Source organism: Salmo salar, chromosome ssa04, assembly GCF_905237065.1.
Source record: "Salmo salar chromosome ssa04, Ssal_v3.1, whole genome shotgun sequence".
NCBI lineage: Eukaryota > Metazoa > Chordata > Actinopteri > Salmoniformes > Salmonidae > Salmo > Salmo salar.
In genome coordinates, this window is record NC_059445.1 from 41,680,485 (window position 1) to 41,702,574 (window position 22,090).

General features: G+C 44.8%; 1 protein-coding gene across 1 annotated transcript; it reads left to right on the forward strand.

Annotated features, from left to right (window-relative positions):
• Positions 1 to 4,773: 4,773 nt before the first annotated feature.
• Positions 4,774 to 19,478, forward strand: LOC106603112 (transmembrane protein 47). Its single transcript, XM_014196349.2, has 3 exons — positions 4,774 to 5,105; positions 10,018 to 10,158; positions 18,404 to 19,478. The coding sequence occupies exons 1-3, from the start codon at positions 4,910 to 4,912 to the stop codon at positions 18,583 to 18,585; spliced, it is 519 nt and encodes a 172-aa protein (XP_014051824.1). The 5' UTR covers positions 4,774 to 4,909; the 3' UTR covers positions 18,586 to 19,478.
• Positions 19,479 to 22,090: the final 2,612 nt, after the last annotated feature.

Genomic DNA, 22,090 nt, shown 5'->3' on the forward strand with positions numbered 1-22,090 from the left:
GGTTTCATGTGAACAAATGGTTATGTCCAGTCGCGCAATGCCCAATGTATGTCCCAATTACATTTGAATGTACAATTATCCACATAATTCAAACGGTTTGGCGAGTACAGTCCGTTGGCCAGTCCGAGGTCAGGTTTCGAGGATACACCGTAGTACTTTATTGGTTTTGAGGTGTGTGTAATAACGACGCGGGCGCGCGGTTTTCTGTCACGCCTGAGTGCGCTCTTCGCGTTTTCTTTATTTGGACGATCGGTACGTCACTCGATCAGAGCAAATGTATTACACAAATGTTACCAAAAGTCCCCGCTTTATTTGAAGGGATTTAACATTGACTTCTAATACGTTCTAAAGGTGAAAATAGATACATCTATTTTCTAGTTATTTTGCGCACTGTCGTGACAGCGTTTTTTGTTGCCTCCTCCGGCGACATTTAAACAATTCATGAACGGGGTCTTGTGTGAAGAATTGAAGCCGTGACCTTGCATTCTGTTAAAAACAATACCTCTTTCATATAGACTCGGAGTTCTCATACAATACCCTGAACGTCGAAACAATGACAGAAGGCATTGGTTTTGGGAGCATAAGGATTTTAATGTATTAAATTGTTTCCATCCATATGGTTTTCTTCTTCATATGAGATTCCAATCATGTTTCATGCGCAGTGTCCTATCTATGCTCTTTATTTTACTCTTATTATTATCTATCCGGATGCCTTCATATACATACAGTATCTACCTCAAGTATCTTATACCTCTGCACATTGATCTGGTACTGGTACTCCCTGTATATAGCTCCACATTGATCTGGTACTGGTACTTCCTGTATATAGCTCCACATTGATCTGGTACTGGTACTTCCTGTATATAGCTCCACATTGATCTGGTACTGGTACTCTCCGTATATAGCTCCACATTGATCTGGTACTGGTACTCCCTGTATATAGCTCCACATTGATCTGGTACTGGTACTCCCCGTATATAGCTCCACATTGATCTGGTACTGGTACTTCCTGTATATAGCTCCACATTGATCTGGTACTGGTACTCCCTGTATATAGCTCCACATTGATCTGGTACTGGTACTCCCCGTATATAGCTCCACATTGATCTGGTACTGGTACTTCCTGTATATAGCTCCACATTGATCTGGTACTGGTACTCCCTGTATATAGCTCCACAGTGATCTGGTACTGGTACTCCCTGTATATAGCTCCACATTGATCTGGTACTGGTACTCCCCGTATATAGCTCCACATTGATCTGGTACTGGTACTTCCTGTATATAGCTCCACATTGATCTGGTACTGGTACTCCCAGTATATAGCTCCACATTGATCTGGTACTGGTACGTCCTGTATATAGCTCTGCACATTGATCTGGTACTGGTACTCCCTGTATATAGCTCCACATTGATCTGGTACTGGTACTTCCTGTATATAGCTCCACAGTGATCTGGTACTGGTACTCCCTGTATATAGCTCCACATTGATCTGGTACTGGTACTTCCTGTATATAGCTCCACATTGATCTGGTACTGGTACTTCCTGTATATAGCTCCACATTGATCTGGTACTGGTACTCCCTGTATATAGCTCCACATTGATCTGGTACTGGTACTCCCTGTATATAGCTCCACATTGATCTGGTACTGGTACTCCCCGTATATAGCTTCACATTGATCTGGTACTGGTACTTCCTGTATATAGCTCCACATTGATCTGGTACTGGTACTCCCTGTATATAGCTCCACATTGATCTGGTACTGGTACTCCCAGTATATAGCTCCACATTGATCTGGTACTGGTACTCCCTGTATATAGCTCCACATTGATCTGGTACTGGTACTTCCTGTATATAGCTCCACATTGATCTGGTATTGGTACTTCCTGTATATAGCTCCACATTGATCTGGTACTGGTACTTCCTGTATATAGCTCCACATTGATCTGGTACTGGTACTCCCTGTATATAGCTCCACATTGATCTGGTACTGGTACTTCCTGTATATAGCTCCACATTGATCTGGTACTGGTACTTCCTGTATATAGCTCCACATTGATCTGGTACTGGTACTCCCTGTATATAGCTCCACATTGATCTGGTACTGGTACTTCCTGTATATAGCTCCACATTGATCTGGTACTGGTACTTCCTGTATATAGCTCCACATTGATCTGGTACTGGTACTCCCTGTATATAGCTCCACATTGATCTGGTACTGGTACTTCCTGTATATAGCTCCACATTGATCTGGTACTGGTACTTCCTGTATATAGCTCCACATTGATCTGGTACTGATACTCCCTGTATATAGCTCCACACTGATCTGGTACTGGTACTTCCTGTATATAGCTCCACATTGATCTGGTACTGGTACTTCCTGTATATAGCTCCACATTGATCTGGTACTGGTACTTCCTGTATATAGCTCCACATTGATCTGGTACTGGTACTCCCCATATATAGCTCCATTCGTGTGTATTTTATATTATTCCTCATGTGTTAGTTACTATTTTATTTGTAATATTATTTCAACTCTGCATTGATGGGATAGGTTCATAAACAAGCATACCAGTTGTATTTGGCTCATGTGATTAATAAAACATTTGATTTGATTTTAATTTGATCCTCTGATGGTGGTGATGGTGTTTGTCTGTCTGTCTGTCTGTCTGTCTGTCTGTCTGTCTGTGTGTGTGTGTGTGTGTGTGTGTGTGTGTGTGTGTGTGTGTGTGTGTGTGTGTGTGTGTGTGTGTGTGTGTGTGTGTGTGTGTGTGTGTGTGTGTGTGTGAGAGAGATGGTTTGGGATGAGTTGGACCGTAGAGTGCAGGAAAAGCAGCCAACAAGTGCTCAGCATATGTGGGAACTCCTTCAAGACTGTTGTAAAAGCATTCCAGGTGAAGCTGGTTGAGAAAATGCCAGGAGTGTGCAAAGCTTCCATTCAGCCACAAGAGGATTAGTGAGGTTGGGCACTGATTTTGGCGATTAGGTCTGGCTCGCAGTTGGCGTTCCAATTCATCCCAAAGGTATCGGATGGGGTTGAGATCAGGGCTCTGTGCAGGCCAGTCAAGTTTTTCCACAAAGTTGGAAGCACAGAATTGTCTAGAATGTCATTATATGCTGTAGCGTTAAGATTTCCCTTCCCTAGAACTAAGGGGCCTAGCCCGAACCATGAAAAACAGCCCCAGACCATTATTCCTCCTCCACCAAATGTAACAGTTGGTACTATGCATTGGGGCAGGTAGCGTTCTCCTGGCATCCGCCAAACCCAGATTAGTCCGTCGGACTGCCAGATGGTGAAGCGTGATTCATCACTCCATAGAACGCGTTTCCACTACAACAGAGTCCAATTGTGGTCAGCTTTACATCACTCCAGCCGATGCTTGACATTGTGCATGGTGATTTTAGGCTTGTGTGCTGCCACTTCACGGCTGAGCCGTTGCTGCTCCTAGACGTTTCCACTTCACAATAACAGCAGTTACAGTTGACCGGGGCAGCTCTAGCAGGGCAGAAATTTGACGAACTGACATTTTGGAAAGGTGACATCCTTTGATGGTGCCACATTGAAAGTCACTGAGCTCTTCAGTACGGGCCATTCTACTGACAATGTTTGTCTATGGAGATTGCATGGCCGTATGCTCGATTTTATACACTTGTCAGCAACGAGTGTGGCTGAAATAACCGAATCCACTCATTTGAAGGAGTGTCCACATACTTTTGTATATATAGTGTATGATTGAACAGGGTCTCAAGTGGGGCAGATCTAGTAGTGAAAAGGTCTGAGATTTCTAATCCACCACTCTGGATCCACTGTGTGAATAAAAGTTTAGCTCTGCATATTGAAGTCACCAGCCACCTATGCAGACCGGGTCTTGACTTACAGATAGGCAGCATCCAGAGTGGTCCACCACTCAAAGGACATCCAGCCAACTTGACACAACTGTGGGAAGCATTGGAGTCATCCCGCAGTGTTTGTGAATATACCCTGATGAAGACAGCTTGGCTGTCTAAACGTTGGATATAACATTTTTGCATCTGAGCTCCTAGAGTGTGCGGCTCTCCTTTATTTTCAAGTTTTCTACTCCGCTAGCCAGCACCTCGCCTAAATAGGTGTGCGTTTATTTTTCTTCTAGAGCGTCCAGAAGAGTACCAGATGTCTGGTAATTATATTTGTACATCTGTGGTTGTTCCATTGTTCTCCTGTGAATGTCTCGCTCGCTTTCTCTTTCCCTCTCTCGACTCTCTCTCTCTCTCTCTCTCTCTCTCTCTCTCGCTGTCTTTCTCCCTCTCTCTCAATAATTCATCAGTCATAGAGACAAAGCCCACCTCTCATCATCTTCCAAAAGCCTTTTATACTCCTGCTCTGACATATTCAGTAATGGCCAAGACTAGGTTTACAGGCCATCGTTGTAAATAAGAATTTGTTCTTAACTGACTTGCCTAGTTAACTTAAGGTTAAATAAATAAATAAAATATACAGTATTTACACTGCAAAGTTACCATAAGTGCCAGAACATGTTTCAATGAAAGGACAAATGCAGTTGAAAAAGGACAAATCCACTCCAAGGCCAAAGTCCACCCTTGATGTGATTCAATATATCCTAATGTATGTACAGTGTGTAGTGATGGATTGTAGATCGTAGAATAGTTGATCAAATCCATTAGGTTCATTGTGCTCCAGTTAACAGCCAATGCCATATCAGTTGACCAGACGGGGGAGCACGGGATCTAAGTAAAGCGCATTGTGCGCACAGACAGACTCGAGGAGGAGAGGACTTCATCAGGGTTTTCATCCCAACTCGCTACAGTCGATTCTGAACTTTCGGATTGAGGGTGCTGGAGGACGAGGTCACAGCTTTTCTTGTCTCCTCAATTTTAAAAGGCGTGGATCGAAGTAAACTTAATATGAAAACATGTCTGTAAATGAAGTGTACGTTTTCAGACCATTCAAGTTGATTGCTTTACTTTGTGTATTTCTGGCATTGTGTCTGGACATTGTAGCGTTATTGAGTCCCGCCTGGGTAACCGCAGAGCGGTTTTCTTTGTCGCTATGGGAATCATGCACCGAAAAAGATTCTGGCTGGAGATGCCTTTCCACCCTCAAATCTGGTAAGAAGCAATATTTTTTCATTTTCACATTCTTCTTCGTTTTGATGTAAATGATGCCTTTCAAGTGGTTTTCTATCCAGATGAAAAGGGATCCCCAAAATTAGTTCTAATCCTTGGCTCCCAAAATAATGTAGAAGTATTTTGGCAGCAAATGACGGGGGAATATCACTATAGGAACCCAAAAATGATGATATTGGCATTTTTTTCATGCTTTCCCCCTGCGCGTAAGGCTCATTATCTATTACAAACTCTATAAAACATGGCCTAGAAATTGGTGCAGTTGTTTCCCTTTCTCAACCGTGTTGAAGTTCTATAGCATACACATACACTTTATAGACTGGTCCAGATGGATACAGAATGAATGCGTAAAACAATCGGATTATAGTGAGAGAAATACCAGGAATTGACGGTGAATTTCTACTGTATGTACGTCATGGATGAAGAGATCAACAATGGACCATTGTGAATGTACTGTAATTTGCTTGTTCAACATCGCTCTTGGTCCGGCTCCGTTGATACATGTCTACTGCAACACTTGCTTTCCAGGGACAATATTTTTTAGCCTGGTTGCCTCTCGGTTAAACTATTCCGCTCTTTGCCACTTGCCACTATTACATTCCACTCATTGCCACTCCTGTCATGAGTGGAATATGTTAGCTAAGAAGACTGGTACCCAGACTAAATATTTTGCGTCGCCACAGTTTGTTGATCTTTTGTAATGTGAAGTTTTCTTTCTCAGCGGTGTGTTGTATTGCTGAGCAATTAGTCCCCATGACGTGCCATCTGGGAGCTCCACTGACCTCTGCAGAGCTTTCCCACTGGGCACAGACGTCAGTCCAACGTCTAGTTTTGATTTAGCCTCCATTTGGTTGAATTATCATATAACGTGAATTCAACTAGAAGAAGAAAAACAAAATCATGTCATTGGAGTTAGGTTACATTGATGACGTATTGCAAATCCAGTCAGTTTTCCAGGTTGATTTAATGTCATCACATAGAGTTTTTGCGTTGAAATTACGTGGAAACCACGTTGATTCAGCCAGTTTTTGCCCATTGGATTGTGAATGCAGAGTAGTGTTCCACCTATTGTTGCATTCCTCTGGTGGAGAGGGCAGTCTTGCTCTGGTATCTCTTTTTGTGAGTCTCTTTCCCTCTCACTCTCTTTAAATGGGGATGGAGGGGCTGTGGTTATGGCCTGAAAGCGTCATCATAGATACATTTCACAGTTTAAGGGGGGATGTTCTCACGCATTCCGACATAGGCCTAAGCCATATATTTAGGGTAAGTGGCGACCCCTCATTCAGGGCAGGTGGTTGGTAATCTTCTCTAGTTGCGCTGTGATTGGCTCAGTGTGCTGTCACTCATGGGGACACTACGTCTCTGCAAAATCTACAAGGAAAGTGAAAAAGTTCAAGCCCCCTTGGGTACTGCCATATATTTACATTAGAAGTGCCCATCCAAGAAGGATCAAGGTCATTGGCCACATATAAAATAATGTCAAATCATGTTATATCTACCTTAGCTTTGATTGGACTTATCTGTGTCAATATCATACTTTCAAAATCTTGTCTACAGTAGCAAGCTAGACAAGCAGTCATCATCATGAATCACATCGACAATCTGCTGACAAATCCTTTTCAATCCTTGTCATATGAAGAGAAAATATAAATAAAATGTATCGGTGCTCATCGGCCATTGGACATAAACATTACCCAACAAGTTGGAAATCGCAAATTCAACAGTGAGTGGTTTGGAAGAAATCAGTGGCTAACTCTAAGCGTCGCAAAGCAATCACTATTTTGCTTCCCCTGCTATTCAGTGAAGAGGGTGTGTGGTCCAAGTTTGGGTTTAAGGATCTCTTTTCCAAGCTTAAAAGGATAAACATTCACATGCAATACCATGGGCCAGAAAAGGTTAAATACATTGGCCATGCTGTTAATCCAGCATGACTTCTCTCATGTTCAAAACAACTGGAAACTCGGAACTGGGAAATATCAGACTTCGGTGAGTTCAAGACAACTGGGAACTCTGAAAAAACAGGCTCCGACTGGGAAAATGTGTTTTGAACGGTCATCCAACTCAGAATTCCAAGTCAGGAACTCTGGCCTCTTTCTAGAACTTCGACCTGACGATCACTGATTTCATGATTCGACCTTGTTGTTTTTTATGTTACCAGGGTAACCCTACATGAAACACAGCCATTATTTTAAGTGTTTCTAATATCCCCTATGGGAAAAATGAATGGTGGAAAAACAATTGAAACCATTTCCCTATTTGACCTCTAGGTTTTATGGGTATTTTGACACCTCCACTGTGGGGCTCTAATGTTGGTCTTTGCTGCTTCCTTAGTTTCATCCCTCTCCTCTACTGTTTCTCAGTATCTCAGTAGTTGTTTTGGCTGAGCCTCCCAGCTGAGTAGAATGTGCTGTTAGGGAAGGCCTCAGTGAGGATGCTACTGCCACTGCAGCCAGCTTTACTACTGCCTCCAGGCTCCAGCACAGAGCAGAGAGGACACCATATGGGTGCTGGAGAGGCAGGTTAACCCTGGCGGTCTCCTCTGATAGGACCCTCTATCTCAGTTCAGTGCCCTCCCCTGTGGTGTCCAGCCAGCCACACCCTTTCCAAGCTTGATGGTCTGTCTCTGTCAGACTAACAGAAGAAAAAAACAGTAGGGGGAGGTTCTTTTCTGCACTGTTTAACCAATCCAGTAAATGTGGAAGAGTTAATATGGAGTGTCGCCTGGTTAGTATTCCGGATGGAAACAACTTCAGAGAGCTAGCTGCTAGCCAGATATTAGCTAGCGTTATCTAGCGATAATGGAATCTCCGACAAAGTTGACACCAACACAATTGGTATGTGGTGTCTCGCGACTTTGTGGCAAGAACTTCATCGCGAAGACAGACAGGCACTATCTATAGTCATCCGCTATATGTTTCACCCGGACACTGTAAACAAGTGGCATCGCAGCCTCTCTAACTTTTCTCCTGAAAACCGGATGTTTCTGTTTTGTTACAACCCTACGGAGCTTGCTGTCAGACAAATACCTGTCACATAATGAGCTGCTGTGATAGATCTCTTTCCCTCTGTTGTTGTGGTGTAATGTGGAGAAGGAGGGGGGGGCTGAATGTGAGGCGGTTCCAAAGAGATGACCCTGTCCCTGGGCAGAGAGAGAGAGAACGCCTGCCTGCCTGGCGGAGCTCATTAGGACCAGGGTGTCTGGGTGCAGGGGCGTGGTGGGGTTAACACTACAGGAGACAAAGGAGACAGTGACCTGGGACCTGGGGGCAGAGAAAGACATGACAGAGCGGAGCTCATTAACTGCCTCCAGTGGAGCTTCTCTCTGTTCTCTGAGGCGAGCCATCCAACCGAGACGCAACAGACCTGCGGGAGAACTGAAGGGTCAGTTGGATTTTGGAACGCTGCACCATGGCTATGTCTGCACAGCCAGAACCTGGACAGAGGAGAAGCAGAGGCAGATGGGATGGATGAGATGGAAGAAAGGGTTTTGCACGTGGTCAAGTGAGCATGTTTGAAGTAGCTCTGTGGATCAAGCTCCCTTCACTGTCTAAATTAAAACACCAGAGAGGACTGTGAATGTTGGGGAATTTTAAACTCTTTCTTGACCACAAATACACACACACGTGTTTTGAGTTGTAACAAGAGCAGTAGGCTATTTGTTTCCTGCTTGTCTCTCATCACTGGTCTGAGTTTATGGGGGATCCATTCAATTCCACCATACAGTCATACACTACATGTTTGGAACATCTCATTCCAAAATCATGGCCATTTATGTGGAGTTGGTCCCACCTTTGCTGCTACAACAGCTTCCACTCTTCTGGTAAGGCTTTCCACTAGATGTTGGAACATTACTGTGGGGACTTTCTTCCATTTAGCCAAAGAAGCATTAGAGAGGTCGGGCACTGATGTTGGGTGATTAGGTCTGGCTCGCAGTCGGCATTCCAATTCATCCCAAAGGTGTTCGATGGCGTTGAGGTCGGGGCTCTGTGCAGGCCAGTCAAGTTCTTCCACACCGATTTTTACAAACCATTTCTGAATGGACCTTGCTTTGTGCATGGGGGCATTGTCATGATGAAACAGGAAAGAGCCTTCCCCAAACTGTTGACACAAAGTTGGAAGCACAGACCAAACAGCCCCAGACCATCCACCAAACTTTACAGTTGGCACTATGCATTGGGCAGGTAGCATTCTCCTGGCATTGGCCAAACCCAGATTCGTCCGTTGGACTGCCAGATGGTTAAGCGTGATTCATCACTCCAGAGAAGGCCATTCCACTGCTCCAGAGTCCGATGGTGGCGAGCTTTACACCACTCTCTTAGGCTTGTGTGCTGCTGCTCTGCCATGGAAACCCATTTCATGAAGCTCCCGATGAACAGTTCTTGTGCTGACGTTGCTTCCAGAGGCAGTTTGGAACTCGGTAGTGAGTGTTGCAGCCAAGGACAGATGATTTTTACACGCTACGTGCTTCAGCACTCAGCATTCCCGTTCTGTTAGCTTGTTTGGCCTACCACTTCACGGCTGAACCGTTGTTGCTCCGAGATATTTCCACTTCACAATAACTGCACTTACAGTTGACCGGGGCAGCTCTAGCAGGGCAGAAATTTCACGAACTGAGTTGTTGGAAAGGTTGCATCCTATGACGGTGCCACGTTGAAGGTCACTGAGCTCTTCAGTAAGGCCATTCTACTGCCAAAGTGTATCTATGGAGATGGCTGTGTGCTCGACTTTATACACCTGTCAGCAATGGGTGTGGCTGAAATAGCAGAATCCACTAATTTGAAGGGGTGTCCACATCCTTTTGTATATATAGTGGATTTCACTGAATGATTAGACAGGAGTACCCTATGAATCAATGTTGGTGATGGTCATTTGTAACATGTGTCTCCTCCTGCAGACTGGCAGATAGCCACCCTCGTGTTGCTGCTGGCCGGTGCTGCGGTGACTCTGGTGGCCTTCCTTGTGGCCCTCATCTCCCTGTGCCGGGGGACACACAGACAGCACTACCGCACTGTAGCTGTGTTCATGTTCGCTGCAGGTGAGTCCACCAAACTTAAACTATCACAAACCCAACACCAAACAGGGTCATAGTGCGCCACAACACAATCACATACAAATCAAATCACATTTTAATCATCATATGCTTTGTAAACAACAGGTGTAGACTAACAGGGCAATGCTCACTTACGGGCCCTTCCAAACAATGCAGAAAGAAAATATAGGAATAATAGAAACGTAATAACGTAATAATTAAAATAATAATGAATACACAATGAGTAATAATAACTTGGCTATATACACAGGGTACCAGTACAGAGTGGATGTGCAGGTGTACGAGGTAATAGAGGTAGATATGTATATATAACTAGGAATAAAGTGAATAGGCAACAGGATAGATAATAAACAGTAGCAGCAGCATATGTGATGAGTCAAAAAAAAATGTGCAAAAAGGGTCAATGCAGATAGTCCGGGTAGCTATTTGATTAATTATTTAAGCAGCCTTATGGCTTGCGGTAGAAGCTGTTCAGGGTCCTGTTGGTTCTAGACTTGGTGAATCGGTACCACTTGCCATAGGTTAGCAGAGAGAACAGTCTATGACTTGGGTGGCTGGAGTCTTTGACAATTTTTAGGGCACCGCCTGGTATAGAGGTCCTGGATGGCAGGGAGCTCGGCCCCAGTGATGAGCTACCCTCTTTAGCCCTTTGCGGTTGGATGCCAAGCAGTTGCCATACCAAGCGGTGATACAGCCAGTCAAGATGCTTTCAAGGGTTCCACTGTAGAACTTTTTGCGGATCTGTGGGCCTATGCCAAATCTTTTCAGCCTCCTGAAGAGGTGTTGTCGTGCACTCTTCACGACTGTGTTGGTGTGTGTATCACAACTCAGGATATGACCCAGATGCAGGCACGGGAGGTGGATAGTTTGATTCTTAGAATATTAAATATAACAAATGGGCAGGCAAAAGGCAGGTCGAGGGCAGGCAGATGTTTGTGAACCAGGTCAGAGTCAGGCAGGTACAGGACGGCAGTCAGGCTCAGGGTCAGCAGGCAGAAAGGTCAGAACCGGGAAGACTAGAAAACAAAAACTTGAGAACAGGAGAAACGGGAAACACGCTGGTAAGACCTGACAAATCAAGTCGAACTGGCAACAGACAACAGAAAACGTAGGTTTAAATACACAGGGGATAATGGGGGAAATGGGAGACACCTGGTGGGGGGTGGAGACAAGCACAAGACAGGTGAAACAGATCAGGGTGTGACAGTATGTGGATCATGATAGATCCTTAGTGATGTGGACACAGAGGAACCTGAAGTTCTCGACCCGCTTTCACTACAGCCCCATTGATGTGAATGGGGGCATGCTCGGACCTCCATTTCCTGCAGTCTACGATCAGCTCTTTTGTCTTACTGACGTTGAGGAAGAGGTTGTTGTCCTGGCACCACAGGTCTCTGACCTCCTCCCTATAGGCTCTCTCATCGTTGTCGGTGATCAGGCCTACCACCGTCTCGTCGTCGTCAGCCAACTTAATGATGGCGTTGGAATCATGCGCAGCCACACAGTCATGAATGAACAGAGAGTACAGGAGGGGAGTAAGCACGCACCCCTGAGGGGCCCCTGTGTTGAGGGTCAGCTTGGCGGATGTGTTGTCGCCTACCCTCACCACCTGGTGGCGGCTCGTCAGGAAGTCCATCATCCAGTTGTAGAGGGAGGTGTTCAGTCTCAGGGTCCTTAGCCTAGTGATGACCTTGGAGGGGACTATGGTGTTGAACGCTGAGCTGTAGTCAATGAACAGCATTGTCACGTAGGCAAAACATGGAGATACAGTGTAATTCTTTCCTCATACCGCATTGGTCTCCATACAGACAGAACTCACCATTTGAGGTCATAGTCAAGTTGTTTGCACAAAGCTAAATAGACACTGACTGAGACTGTGAGGGTGGAGAAGGAGAGGGCGGGTGGCGGGGGGATGAGAGGGGAGTTGGGGGTGAGAACTCTCTCTGTGGTGCTTTGAGACCCAGAAAGCAGGCTGATGCGTGCCAAGAAAAAGCAGCCGCAGAATCTGCACAGTTACCAATGAAGAGTGGAATGTATTCCCTCATGGATAATATCCATGAAGAAAAAAATGAATTCTCCCACAGCTTTCTTTGATCGGTCTGCTCCCCCCCCTCTGCTTGCACTCTCTACTCCTTCTCTTCCCTCTCTCTGCCCCTCTCAATGGTCTCTCTTTCATTTTCTGCTCTCTCTCTCTCGTTCCCCCTTTCTCTCCGCTCTCTCCTTCACTAGGTCTCTCCTTCTCAGGCTCAGTCAAAACACAATTAAAAGGCCATGCCGGAATAACAGTGCTGTGGAGCATTTAACGCTTAAAACAAACTAATTGTTCAAAACAAACTCATTTCACAATACTTTTTATTTCTCTTCTGTGAACTGTAGCAAATCAACAGCTGCATATTACTACCAATACATCACCATATAAAGCATCCACAGAGAGGACAAGCACGGTAAGCCATACTGAATAAGTAAGCAATATTAAAACCAACATCGCTTTTTGCTGTTCTTGTAATGAAAAAGAGTGTGTGTGTGCATTTCTGTGTGTGCATGTTTGTATGTGCGAGGTCAGGAATAGAGCAGTGTGCAGTCAGTCAGTCAGTCTTGTGGTTTGGAAATAATGATGGAGCAGTGACAACAGCCTTTGCCTGGTTTGTACTCAGTCCCACTTTCCCTACCATTCCCCAATTTTAAACTTTCTTATATAACAGACAGGCATTCTATTATTTAATTTATATAGAATGAAAACAAATACCCTTGCTCCCACTCCCTGCACTTTCTCAGGCCTGAACACATACAGTGCATTCGGAAAGTATTCAGACCCCTTCACTTTTTCCACATTGTTACGTTACCGCCTTATTCTAAAATGGATTAAGTTGTTTTTCCCCTCATCAATCTGCACACAATACCCCATAATGACATCACAATACCCCATAATGACATCACAATACCCCATAATGACAAAGCCAAAACAAGTTTAGACATTTTTGCACATTTATTAAAAATATAAATGGAAATATCACATTTACATAAGTATTCAGACCCTTTGCTCAGTACTTTGTTGAAGCACCTTTGGCAGGGATTACAGCGTCGAGGCTTCTTGGGTATGATGCTACAAGCTTGGCACACCTATATTTGGGGAATTCCTCCAGCCGTGACGCTTGCCATTCAGGCCAAAGAGTTCAATCTTGGATTCATCAGACCAGAGACTCTCATGGTCTGAGAGTCTGGCCACTACCAAAAGGCCTGATTGGTGGAGGGCTGCAGAGGTAGTTGTCCTTCTGGAACGTTCTCCCATCTCCACAGAGGAACTCTGGAGCTCGGTCAGAGTGACCAGTGCTCAGTTTGGCTGGGCAGCCAGCTCTAGGAAGAGTCTTGGTGGTTCCAAACTTCTTCCATTTAAGAATGATGGAGGCCACTGTGCTCTTGGGGACCTTCAATGCTGCAGACATTTTTTGCTACCCTTCTCCAAATCTGTGCCTCGACACAATCCTGTCTCGGAGCTCTACGGACAATTCCTTCGACCTCATGGCTTGGTTTTTGCTCTGACATGCACTGTCAACTGTGGGGCCTTATATAGACAGGTGTGTGCCTTTCAGAACAATGTCCAATCAATTGAATTTACCACAGGTGGACTGCAATCAAGTTGTAGAAACATCTCAAGGATGATCAATGGAAACAGGATGCATCTGAGCTCAATTTCACCTTTATTTAAACCAGGTAGGCAAGTTGAGAACAAGTTCTCATTTGCAACTGCAACCTGGCCAAGATAAAGCATAGCAGTTCGACACATACAACAACACAGAGTTACACATGGAATAAACAAACATACAGTCAATAATACAGTAGAAAAAAAAGAAAACAAAAAGTCTATATACAGTGAGAGCAAATGAGGTAAGATAAGGGAGTTAAGGCAATAAATAGGCCATGGTGGCGAAGTAATTATAATTAGCAATTAAACACTGGAATGGTAGATGTGCAGAAGATGAATGTGCAAGTAGAGATACTGGGGTGCAAAGGAGCAAGATAAATAAATAAATACACTATGGGGATGAGGTAGTTGGATGGGCTGTTTACAGATGGGCTATGTACAGGTGCAGTGATCTGTGAGCTGCTCAGACAGCTGGTGCTTAAAGCTAGTGAGGGAGATATGAGTCTCCAGCTTCAGTAATTTTTGCAGTTTGTTCCAGTCATTGGCAGCAGAGAACTGGGAGGAAAGGCGGCCAAAGGAGGAATTGGCTTTGGGGGTGACCAGTGAGATATACCTGCTGGAGCGCGTGCTACGAGTGAGTGCTGCTTTGGTGACCAGTGAGCTGAGATAGGGCGGGGCTTTACCTAGCAGAGACTTGTAGATGACCTGGAGCCAGTGGGTTTGGCGACGAGTATGAAGCGAGGGCCAGCCAACGGGAGCGTACAGGTCACAGTGGTGGGTAGTGTATGGGGCTTTGGTGACAAAACGGATGGCACTGTGACAGACTGCATCGAATTTGTTGAGTAGAGTGTTGGAGGCTATTTTATAAATGGCATCGCCAAAGTCGAGGATCGGTAGGATGGTCAGTTTTACGAGGGTGTGTTTAGCAGCATGAGTGAAGGATGTTTTGTTTTGCGAAATAGGAAGCCGATTTTAGATTTAATTTTGGATTGGAGATGCTTAATGTGAGTCTGGAAGGAGAGTTTACAGTCTAACCAGACACCTAGGTATGGTGTGAAATAATTATTTGATACATTTTAGAACACCGCTGTAACGTAACAAAATGTGGGTAAAAGTGAATGGGTCTGAATACTTTCCAAATGCACTGGAGTCCATTGAGAGACAGGTGTCAGGATGTATACAAGCAACCATTGGTTCCATCAGCTAGTTACTTAGCCAGTTGCTCTTCTAAAAAGCCAAAACAGCCAAGAAGTCTCCAATACTGTAGGACCAGTATGTGGTGGGATAGATTGTGGTAGATGTCTGAGGCTTTCGCCGTTTGTCATTTGCTGAGAAATGTGGGAGATGCAGTGTTTTCTTTCCCTCTCTGTAATTGCTTTCAGGCCTGTTAAGGATAAAGGTCTCCTTATGCAGGAGAGCCTTCAGTCACAGGATGGAGGGGGCAGGGGGGGCTGTGTAAATGCCCCCAGTCAGAGAGAAAGGCTGAGAGTCATTGTTGTGCCTGTCTGCTGGCCAGAAGTACGGCCCCAGCCCAGCCGCCTCAGTCTGGCCTCTGTCAACAGTCACGTTCCTGAGCTTATGTCTCACGCCTCTTCACCCCTTCTCCTCCAGGTGGAGTCTCAGTAAATGTCCCCTCTCTGAGTCAGTCGACATATACGCACACTCACACGTGCACGTACACAGGTTTTAATAGGGAAAAGGAACAGTAGTTAACTTTATGTCTAGAGAGCCCACCGTGTGGTATTTCCTCTCCTCCTCTTTCAACTTGACGCCTTACTGTTTGACCATAAAAGTAGGAGGAAGACACATGCCTCACCGCACACACGTGAGTACACACACACACACACACACGCACACACACAGACGGACCAACACTCGCTCTGATTCTTTGCCCAACACAGTGACTGCTTTCCTGCTCTTAAATATATTCATTAGGAATGTGTTGACTCGGAATGTGATGTGATGGATGAGTTTACACAATGTGAATCCTAAAGTTAATAGTTATGTCTGTGTTGGTATTTTAACAAAGTTCAATCGACTAACATTGGCGACTATCCCACAGGATGAACAGGACACCCACTGATCCTTACAACAGTCTAACAACTGTGTGGAAACGAGTGCGTCAAACCTTTCTTACTCCACATACAAAGTACACAGAGAAATGGTAACACAGGATACACACAATAAAAGTTCTGTCGCTCTAGGGATATTTTAGTGTGACCCAATGTGTTTTCTGTTATAAGGTCTGCCACCACAGTTCCGACCACAGTCCAGTGGAACACAACGTCACAAGTTATAAAAGCACACTTTTGACTTTTCTTTAGAAGTTCAGGGTTATAGGCTTTGGCCACTTGACAGTATAAACCCACAAAGAGTTAGAATTATAATAGGCTTTTACCTACAGACTTCAGTTCAGCGTGTAAAATGCTGGACCAGAATTCTTCAGTACAATAATCCTATATTTAGGCTGTGGTCAGTAAAGGCTAGGAAAGTTCTGACACAAGCATATGGTAGAGCGTTTCTCAGTGGCAACCTAAGGAGGATGCATTAGAACTTCCTTAGAGAACTAGAGATTGGATACAGGATGCAGTAGTATGTTTTGTTTGTTTACTGTGTAGCGGAGCATGGGCGGGTGGGTTTGTTGTTGGCTGCTGGCTGCAGTAATTAGCAGCTGTTGGGTCTCTGAGGGAGGGACACAGAGAGTGTGAGGGGAACACAGGGGGAGGAACAGGGTTTGTAGAGTGTAGAGGACATTGAGGGGAGGGGGTGTGATAGGACCCCCTGTGTAGCGGCTGGTTGGGGGTATCTATCACCCCTCTCCGAGCCTGGCTGTGGTCCCTACTCTGACTCGCACGTGGCTCCAGTTTCCCATCAGCAGACTTGGCATCACTAGCTCTCTACCTGCACACAGGTAGTCATTCATACAACAAGGCTAGCTGGTTCCCTTTTACCAGAACACATCTCAAATAGTAGGGCCCTATACAATGTGTTTTATCAAATTAAATCAAATTTTATTTGTCATATGCGTCGAATACAACAGGTGTAGACCTTATAGTTAAGTGCTTACTTACAAGTCCTTAACCGACAATGCAGTTGTAAGAAAAATACAACAACAAAAAAATTAAGTAACAAATAAATAAAGAGTAGCAGTAAAATAACAATAGCGAGACTATTTACAGGGGGTACCAGTACAGAGTCAATGTGCGGGGGCACTGGTTAGTCGAGGTAATATATACATGTGGGTAGAGTTATTTAAGTGAATTATGCATAGATAATAACAGAGTAGCAGCGGCGTAAAAGAGGGACCAGTAGTCTGGGTAGCCATTTGATTAGATGTTCAGGAGTCTTATGGCTTGGGGGTAGATTGTAACGATCGTCTGGAAGAGGGGACCAAGATGCAGCGTGGTAAGTGGTCATAATGATTTTTAATGATACACTTCAAAAAAACAAACAGGGAAAACGAAAGCCAACAGTTCTGTCGGTGCAAACCACACAACAGAAACAACTACCCACAAAACCCCAAAGGAAAACAGGCTGCCTAAGTATGATTCCTAATCAGAGACAACGATAGACAGCTGCCTCTGATTAGGAACCCTACTCCGCCCAAAACAAAGAAATACAAAAACATAGAAAAAGGAACATAGAACGCCCACCCAATGTAACACCCTGGCCTAACCAAAATAAAGAACAAAAAACCCCTCTCTATGGCCAGGGCGTTACATAGAAGCTGTTTAGAAGCCTCTTGGACCTAGACTTGGCGCTCCGGTACCGCATGCCGTGCGGTGGCAGAGAGAACAGTCTATGACAAGGGTGGCTGGAGTCTTTGACAATTTTTTGGGCCTTCCTCTGACACCGCCTGGTATAGAGGTCCTGTATAAAAACACCACAATTGGGTGTTCGATGTCCATGACAATGCTTAAACCACATCAGAAGACCCCTTCTGAGGTCTGGAAAAAATCTAAGAAATTTCGATTTTGGGGTGCAGTTACCCTTTAATGCCATTGTGCACCAACGAGAGAATGTTGTTACTTTAGTGATGTTTCTGTAGCGCTCATGTGATTGCAGAGTTTGCAAAACAAATGGCCACTGGATTTATGCAAATAATAATGATGTCATTCGGCCAGGTAGGCAAAGGCTACTTTGTAGTTAACATTTAACTGAGAAGATTTCCATCTTCCAGAAGACAGTTGTCATTACATTAGCGTCATCGCTAACGGCTACACAAAGTGGTAGACAAACACGCACTCACAGACAGGGGCGTTCTTGTGTCATTGCCTCTTCATAAAGTTGAAGGAAAATATAAATCATTGATGCATTTTTTTCATGTCTTATGATAATCATGGGCATATTAATGAATGTTGCAATAAGTTCAATACATTTAGTTGATTTCTTACTTCCCTACATTTTTTTATATTGTTGAATTCCGTTTTAATGTCTGTATTCCGTGATTCCGTTGGCAATGTGGATTTTATAGGGCCCTAAAATAGTGTACAGAGATAGAAGACATACATTGTCTGACTATAAAATGTTAACATGTTTATATCTTTCTGTGGAACTATTATCTTGATTTTTTCCCCTTTCTTTCAGTGGTCCTTCAGGCCTGTGCACTGGTCCTCTACCCAATCAAGTTCATTGATGGAACCGTCCTGCAGACCTACCATGAGTTCAACTGGGGCTACGGACTGGGCTGGGGAGCCACCATCTTCATGCTAGGAGGAGGCATCCTCTTCTGCCTCCGGACAGACATGTATGAGGATGCTATGTACTGAGTCCTTATCTCTCCTTCTCCTACTCTCTCTATCTCTCTCTTGCTCTTTCTGTCACACACACACACACACACACACACACACACACACACACACACACACACACACACACACACACACACACACACACACACACACACACACACACACACAAACAAATCAATATTCACACCCATACTCTGGTACAACAACACACACACATAAACATACACACACATGCACACACATCGCCTTCCTCTGCCACCATAGACAAGCTTAGACACCTACATATATCTCACAGACACCACTCCACGCTGTTATTTATAGACAGAGTGTGAGGACCTGTTCTAAGACAGGGCTCCTGGCTCTGGCTGATCAACAGGAGAGATGAAGTCGGAGGAACAGCTGTGTGGAGTGTCTGTCTGTCCTCAGTGGGCTCCCAGAGACCCCCACCACGGTCAGACAGATGGCGATGCTGTTAAAGCACAGAGATGGTTTTGGACAGAGATGGGCCACTCGACCTATGAACTTTTCTACAGCACATCCCATGGATCTCCATTCGTAGAGGAACAAGAAAGATTCTCTGAGCCCTCCCCTCTGGGCTGAGGTGTTTATATAAGGGATTGGTATATATTCCTTTTATTGGGTGTATTTTATGTTGTTTAGAATTTCATGATGACAAATCAAATTAGGGATGTATTGATGTTATCATTTATCTTGCTATCCGATCTCCCACAGGAAGATATATTTTATGTGTCGCTGTTTGATAATTGCAGTTTCTGCACACTGATAACTTAACATGGGATCAGAGGTGAATCCCTAGCTACGTGTCTTCATAGCTGAAACATATCTGGTTTTGCCAGCTCCTTACATTTGAAGTGTAAAATAAACAGTACTGTTACATATGCAAAAATCAACACGTGTTTCTCATTTGTTTTGAATTATGACAGCAGTCTTCAGCTTTTGCATAGCTCTGGCTCTGAGTTATGTCAACTGAGCTTTGCAAATTGATTTGGTGGTCTTTATCCATTCTTTGGATCTGTTCACGTCTTTTCATAATGAAGAACACAAAACATTTGAACAACATACATAACAGAGGGTCTTTGAATAGTTGCACACGTTTAGTTTGTCGAGTAGAATCTGTCTAACACCCCTACCATAAGACCTCGGGACCAGAAATAGCCAATCAAAGCTATGGCAGGAATGTACCACTGAGCAGGGGAGGAGGGGGGTAAATGATAGGTGCCTTGCTTTGGAGGAAATGGCATGGCAGGGAGCCACTTGCTAAATTTCTTACTATACCATTCTCTCACGACCCAGGACACAAGGGCCTCGCAGGCCAGAATGAAACAGCCGCACCAACCCAATTATAGTTGCCATTACCAGTGTGGCTGCTTGTGGATCTACTTCTAAATGGGACGTGGGAATAAGACTCCTGGGCTGGAGCGTAATGAGGTTTGGAGGTATTGGCTGGCAGGATATTGATGGTCTCTCAGGGCTTTACCAGACACTAATAGTGCTACTTCCTGTCCACTAGATGAAAGTGGGGCCAAACACCAGAGGCAAAATAGTTCAGGACCTCCCATGTATTACACGCTTATGCTGCCATTAGAGTGATGAAGTATCATTATTAGCTATTTTGTCAGCTCTCCTCGTAATGGGTATGTAAATATCAAACATGTCCAAAGGCTGTGCAATTCATTTCACTTGTGAATTATTCCATTGACAGGCTATGGGTAAACAAATGGGTATAACAATACATTCGAGTCAAAGTCATTCTCCTAGAGTCAGTCCACCCTTTCCCTCAATGCATTCCTTTGCACACCTGTTACTACCGTTCCATACATTCCCGTTTCCCCCTGGATATTCTACAGAAGCTCACTGTTACGTAATCAGCTGTAACTACCGTTCCATACATTCCCGTTTCCCCCTGGGTATTCTACAGAAGCTCACTGTTACGTAATCAGCTGTAACTACCGTTCCATACATTCCCGTTTCCCCCTGGATATTCTACAGAAGCTCACTGTTACGTAATCAAGCCGTCGTTTCAGGGGCTGTTGTAAATGACTTGTTTATTAGCTCCTCAAAACAAACCATCAGCGTTCTGGTTCCCCCTCTGTGACTCCAGACTGTTTTTCCCCTGCAGGCTGTGTTTTTAAGACAGAGAGGGGAAGGGAATGCACTGCCTGGGATGTTGTTTCAGTTCAGCCCATCTCATCTGGTTTCAATTCCATGGATACTGAGGGCTGTGATAAAATTAGCCTTGATATAAAAAAAAATTCTTCAAGAAACCAAAAACGATGATGGCATACTCAGCGAGGGAGGTCTTGAGCCACTCTCCCTTTTTGTCATGCTCTCAGTAATGAGACTCATGTTGTGTCTGCGGGCCCCAGCGGGGTTGCTATGTAACTGTGTAACTGTGTGTTCAGTAACGCAGGACCCAGAGGACGTGTCCAGGCACGCCAGTGCTCAGCTGTTCCTCCCGAACCACTGACTCTCAGGTGTCAGGTGGAGAGTCTGACCACCTGGTGCCTGTCCTCCCTGGTGCTGCTTGCCCACTCCTCTGTCCCTGCCCAGCAGAGCGCACACTGCAGCAGCTGGGGCTCTCTGCCTGGACCAGGGAGATTCACAACACCATCTAACTTCAACCTGTTTTGTATTTTAGCTGCACCAGTGAGAAAAGTTATTGTGCGTGGGGGCTCTTGTAAAACACTTCTGCCACGGTGTCGGCCTCTTGTCCCCAAGCTGTCAGCAGCTTCTCACAGGAGTCTGGAGGGCGTTAGGTCAAAATGGATGCTTAGCTTCTCTGATCGTTACTGGAGTGGCTGTGCTAGGGTCAAAGTTGATCAATTTCTTATTTTAGAAAGGACGTTCCAAAAATCCACGGACTGCAGCTGGTTGGTTAGTGGTGCATGGTCACGTGGTGTGTGGAGTATTGGGTACATATACTTTACATAGGGGGAGCTTCTATAGAATGACAGGTGTGCAGCTGTGTTATGCCAAGGGCGTATCCTAGGTTGTAACTGGAGGAGTCTAATCTGTGGCTCATGTCATGATGCACTGACATGTGGAGTTTGGTAGCAAAGGAGTACCACGTATTTATTTCATCATGCATACATGCACTTATGAATACGCAATAAAAGTTTGCACACTGTCATTATTTAAAATGAGAAAAAAAATCAACAATCAACTTTATGGAGCTAAAGAACATGTTCACTGCCACAATTATTTGGTTCACTTTACAATCCCTCTCGTTATGGAAGAGCATCCGACAGCATCGAGGTCATTGGAGAATTTAGTCTGACCACACCTGCGCTATAAACATGTCTCCCTCTCGCCTCCTAGTGGACAAACCTAACACTGAGCTACGGCTGGGAAAAGGCATGGCCTCACTTGCCTGGACGTTTTTGTGATGATGTGTGGTTGTTTGTAGATGCTGTCTCCTGAGTAGGGCCTTTGTCTTGAGGGTGTCCCCTCTTGGGCAGGATGTTTCTACAGCTGCAGCTACAGGTCCTGCTGCTCACCTCTG

Coding starts and splice junctions, on each gene's coding strand:
- LOC106603112 (XM_014196349.2), top strand. CDS start 4,910: ATGTCTGTAAATGAAGTGTACGTTTTCAGACCATTCAAGTTGATTGCT. Junction 5,106..10,017: donor CCTTTCCACCCTCAAATCTG/GTAAGAAGCAAT, acceptor CTCCTCCTGCAG/ACTGGCAGATAGCCACCCTC. Junction 10,159..18,403: donor TGTGTTCATGTTCGCTGCAG/GTGAGTCCACCA, acceptor CCTTTCTTTCAG/TGGTCCTTCAGGCCTGTGCA.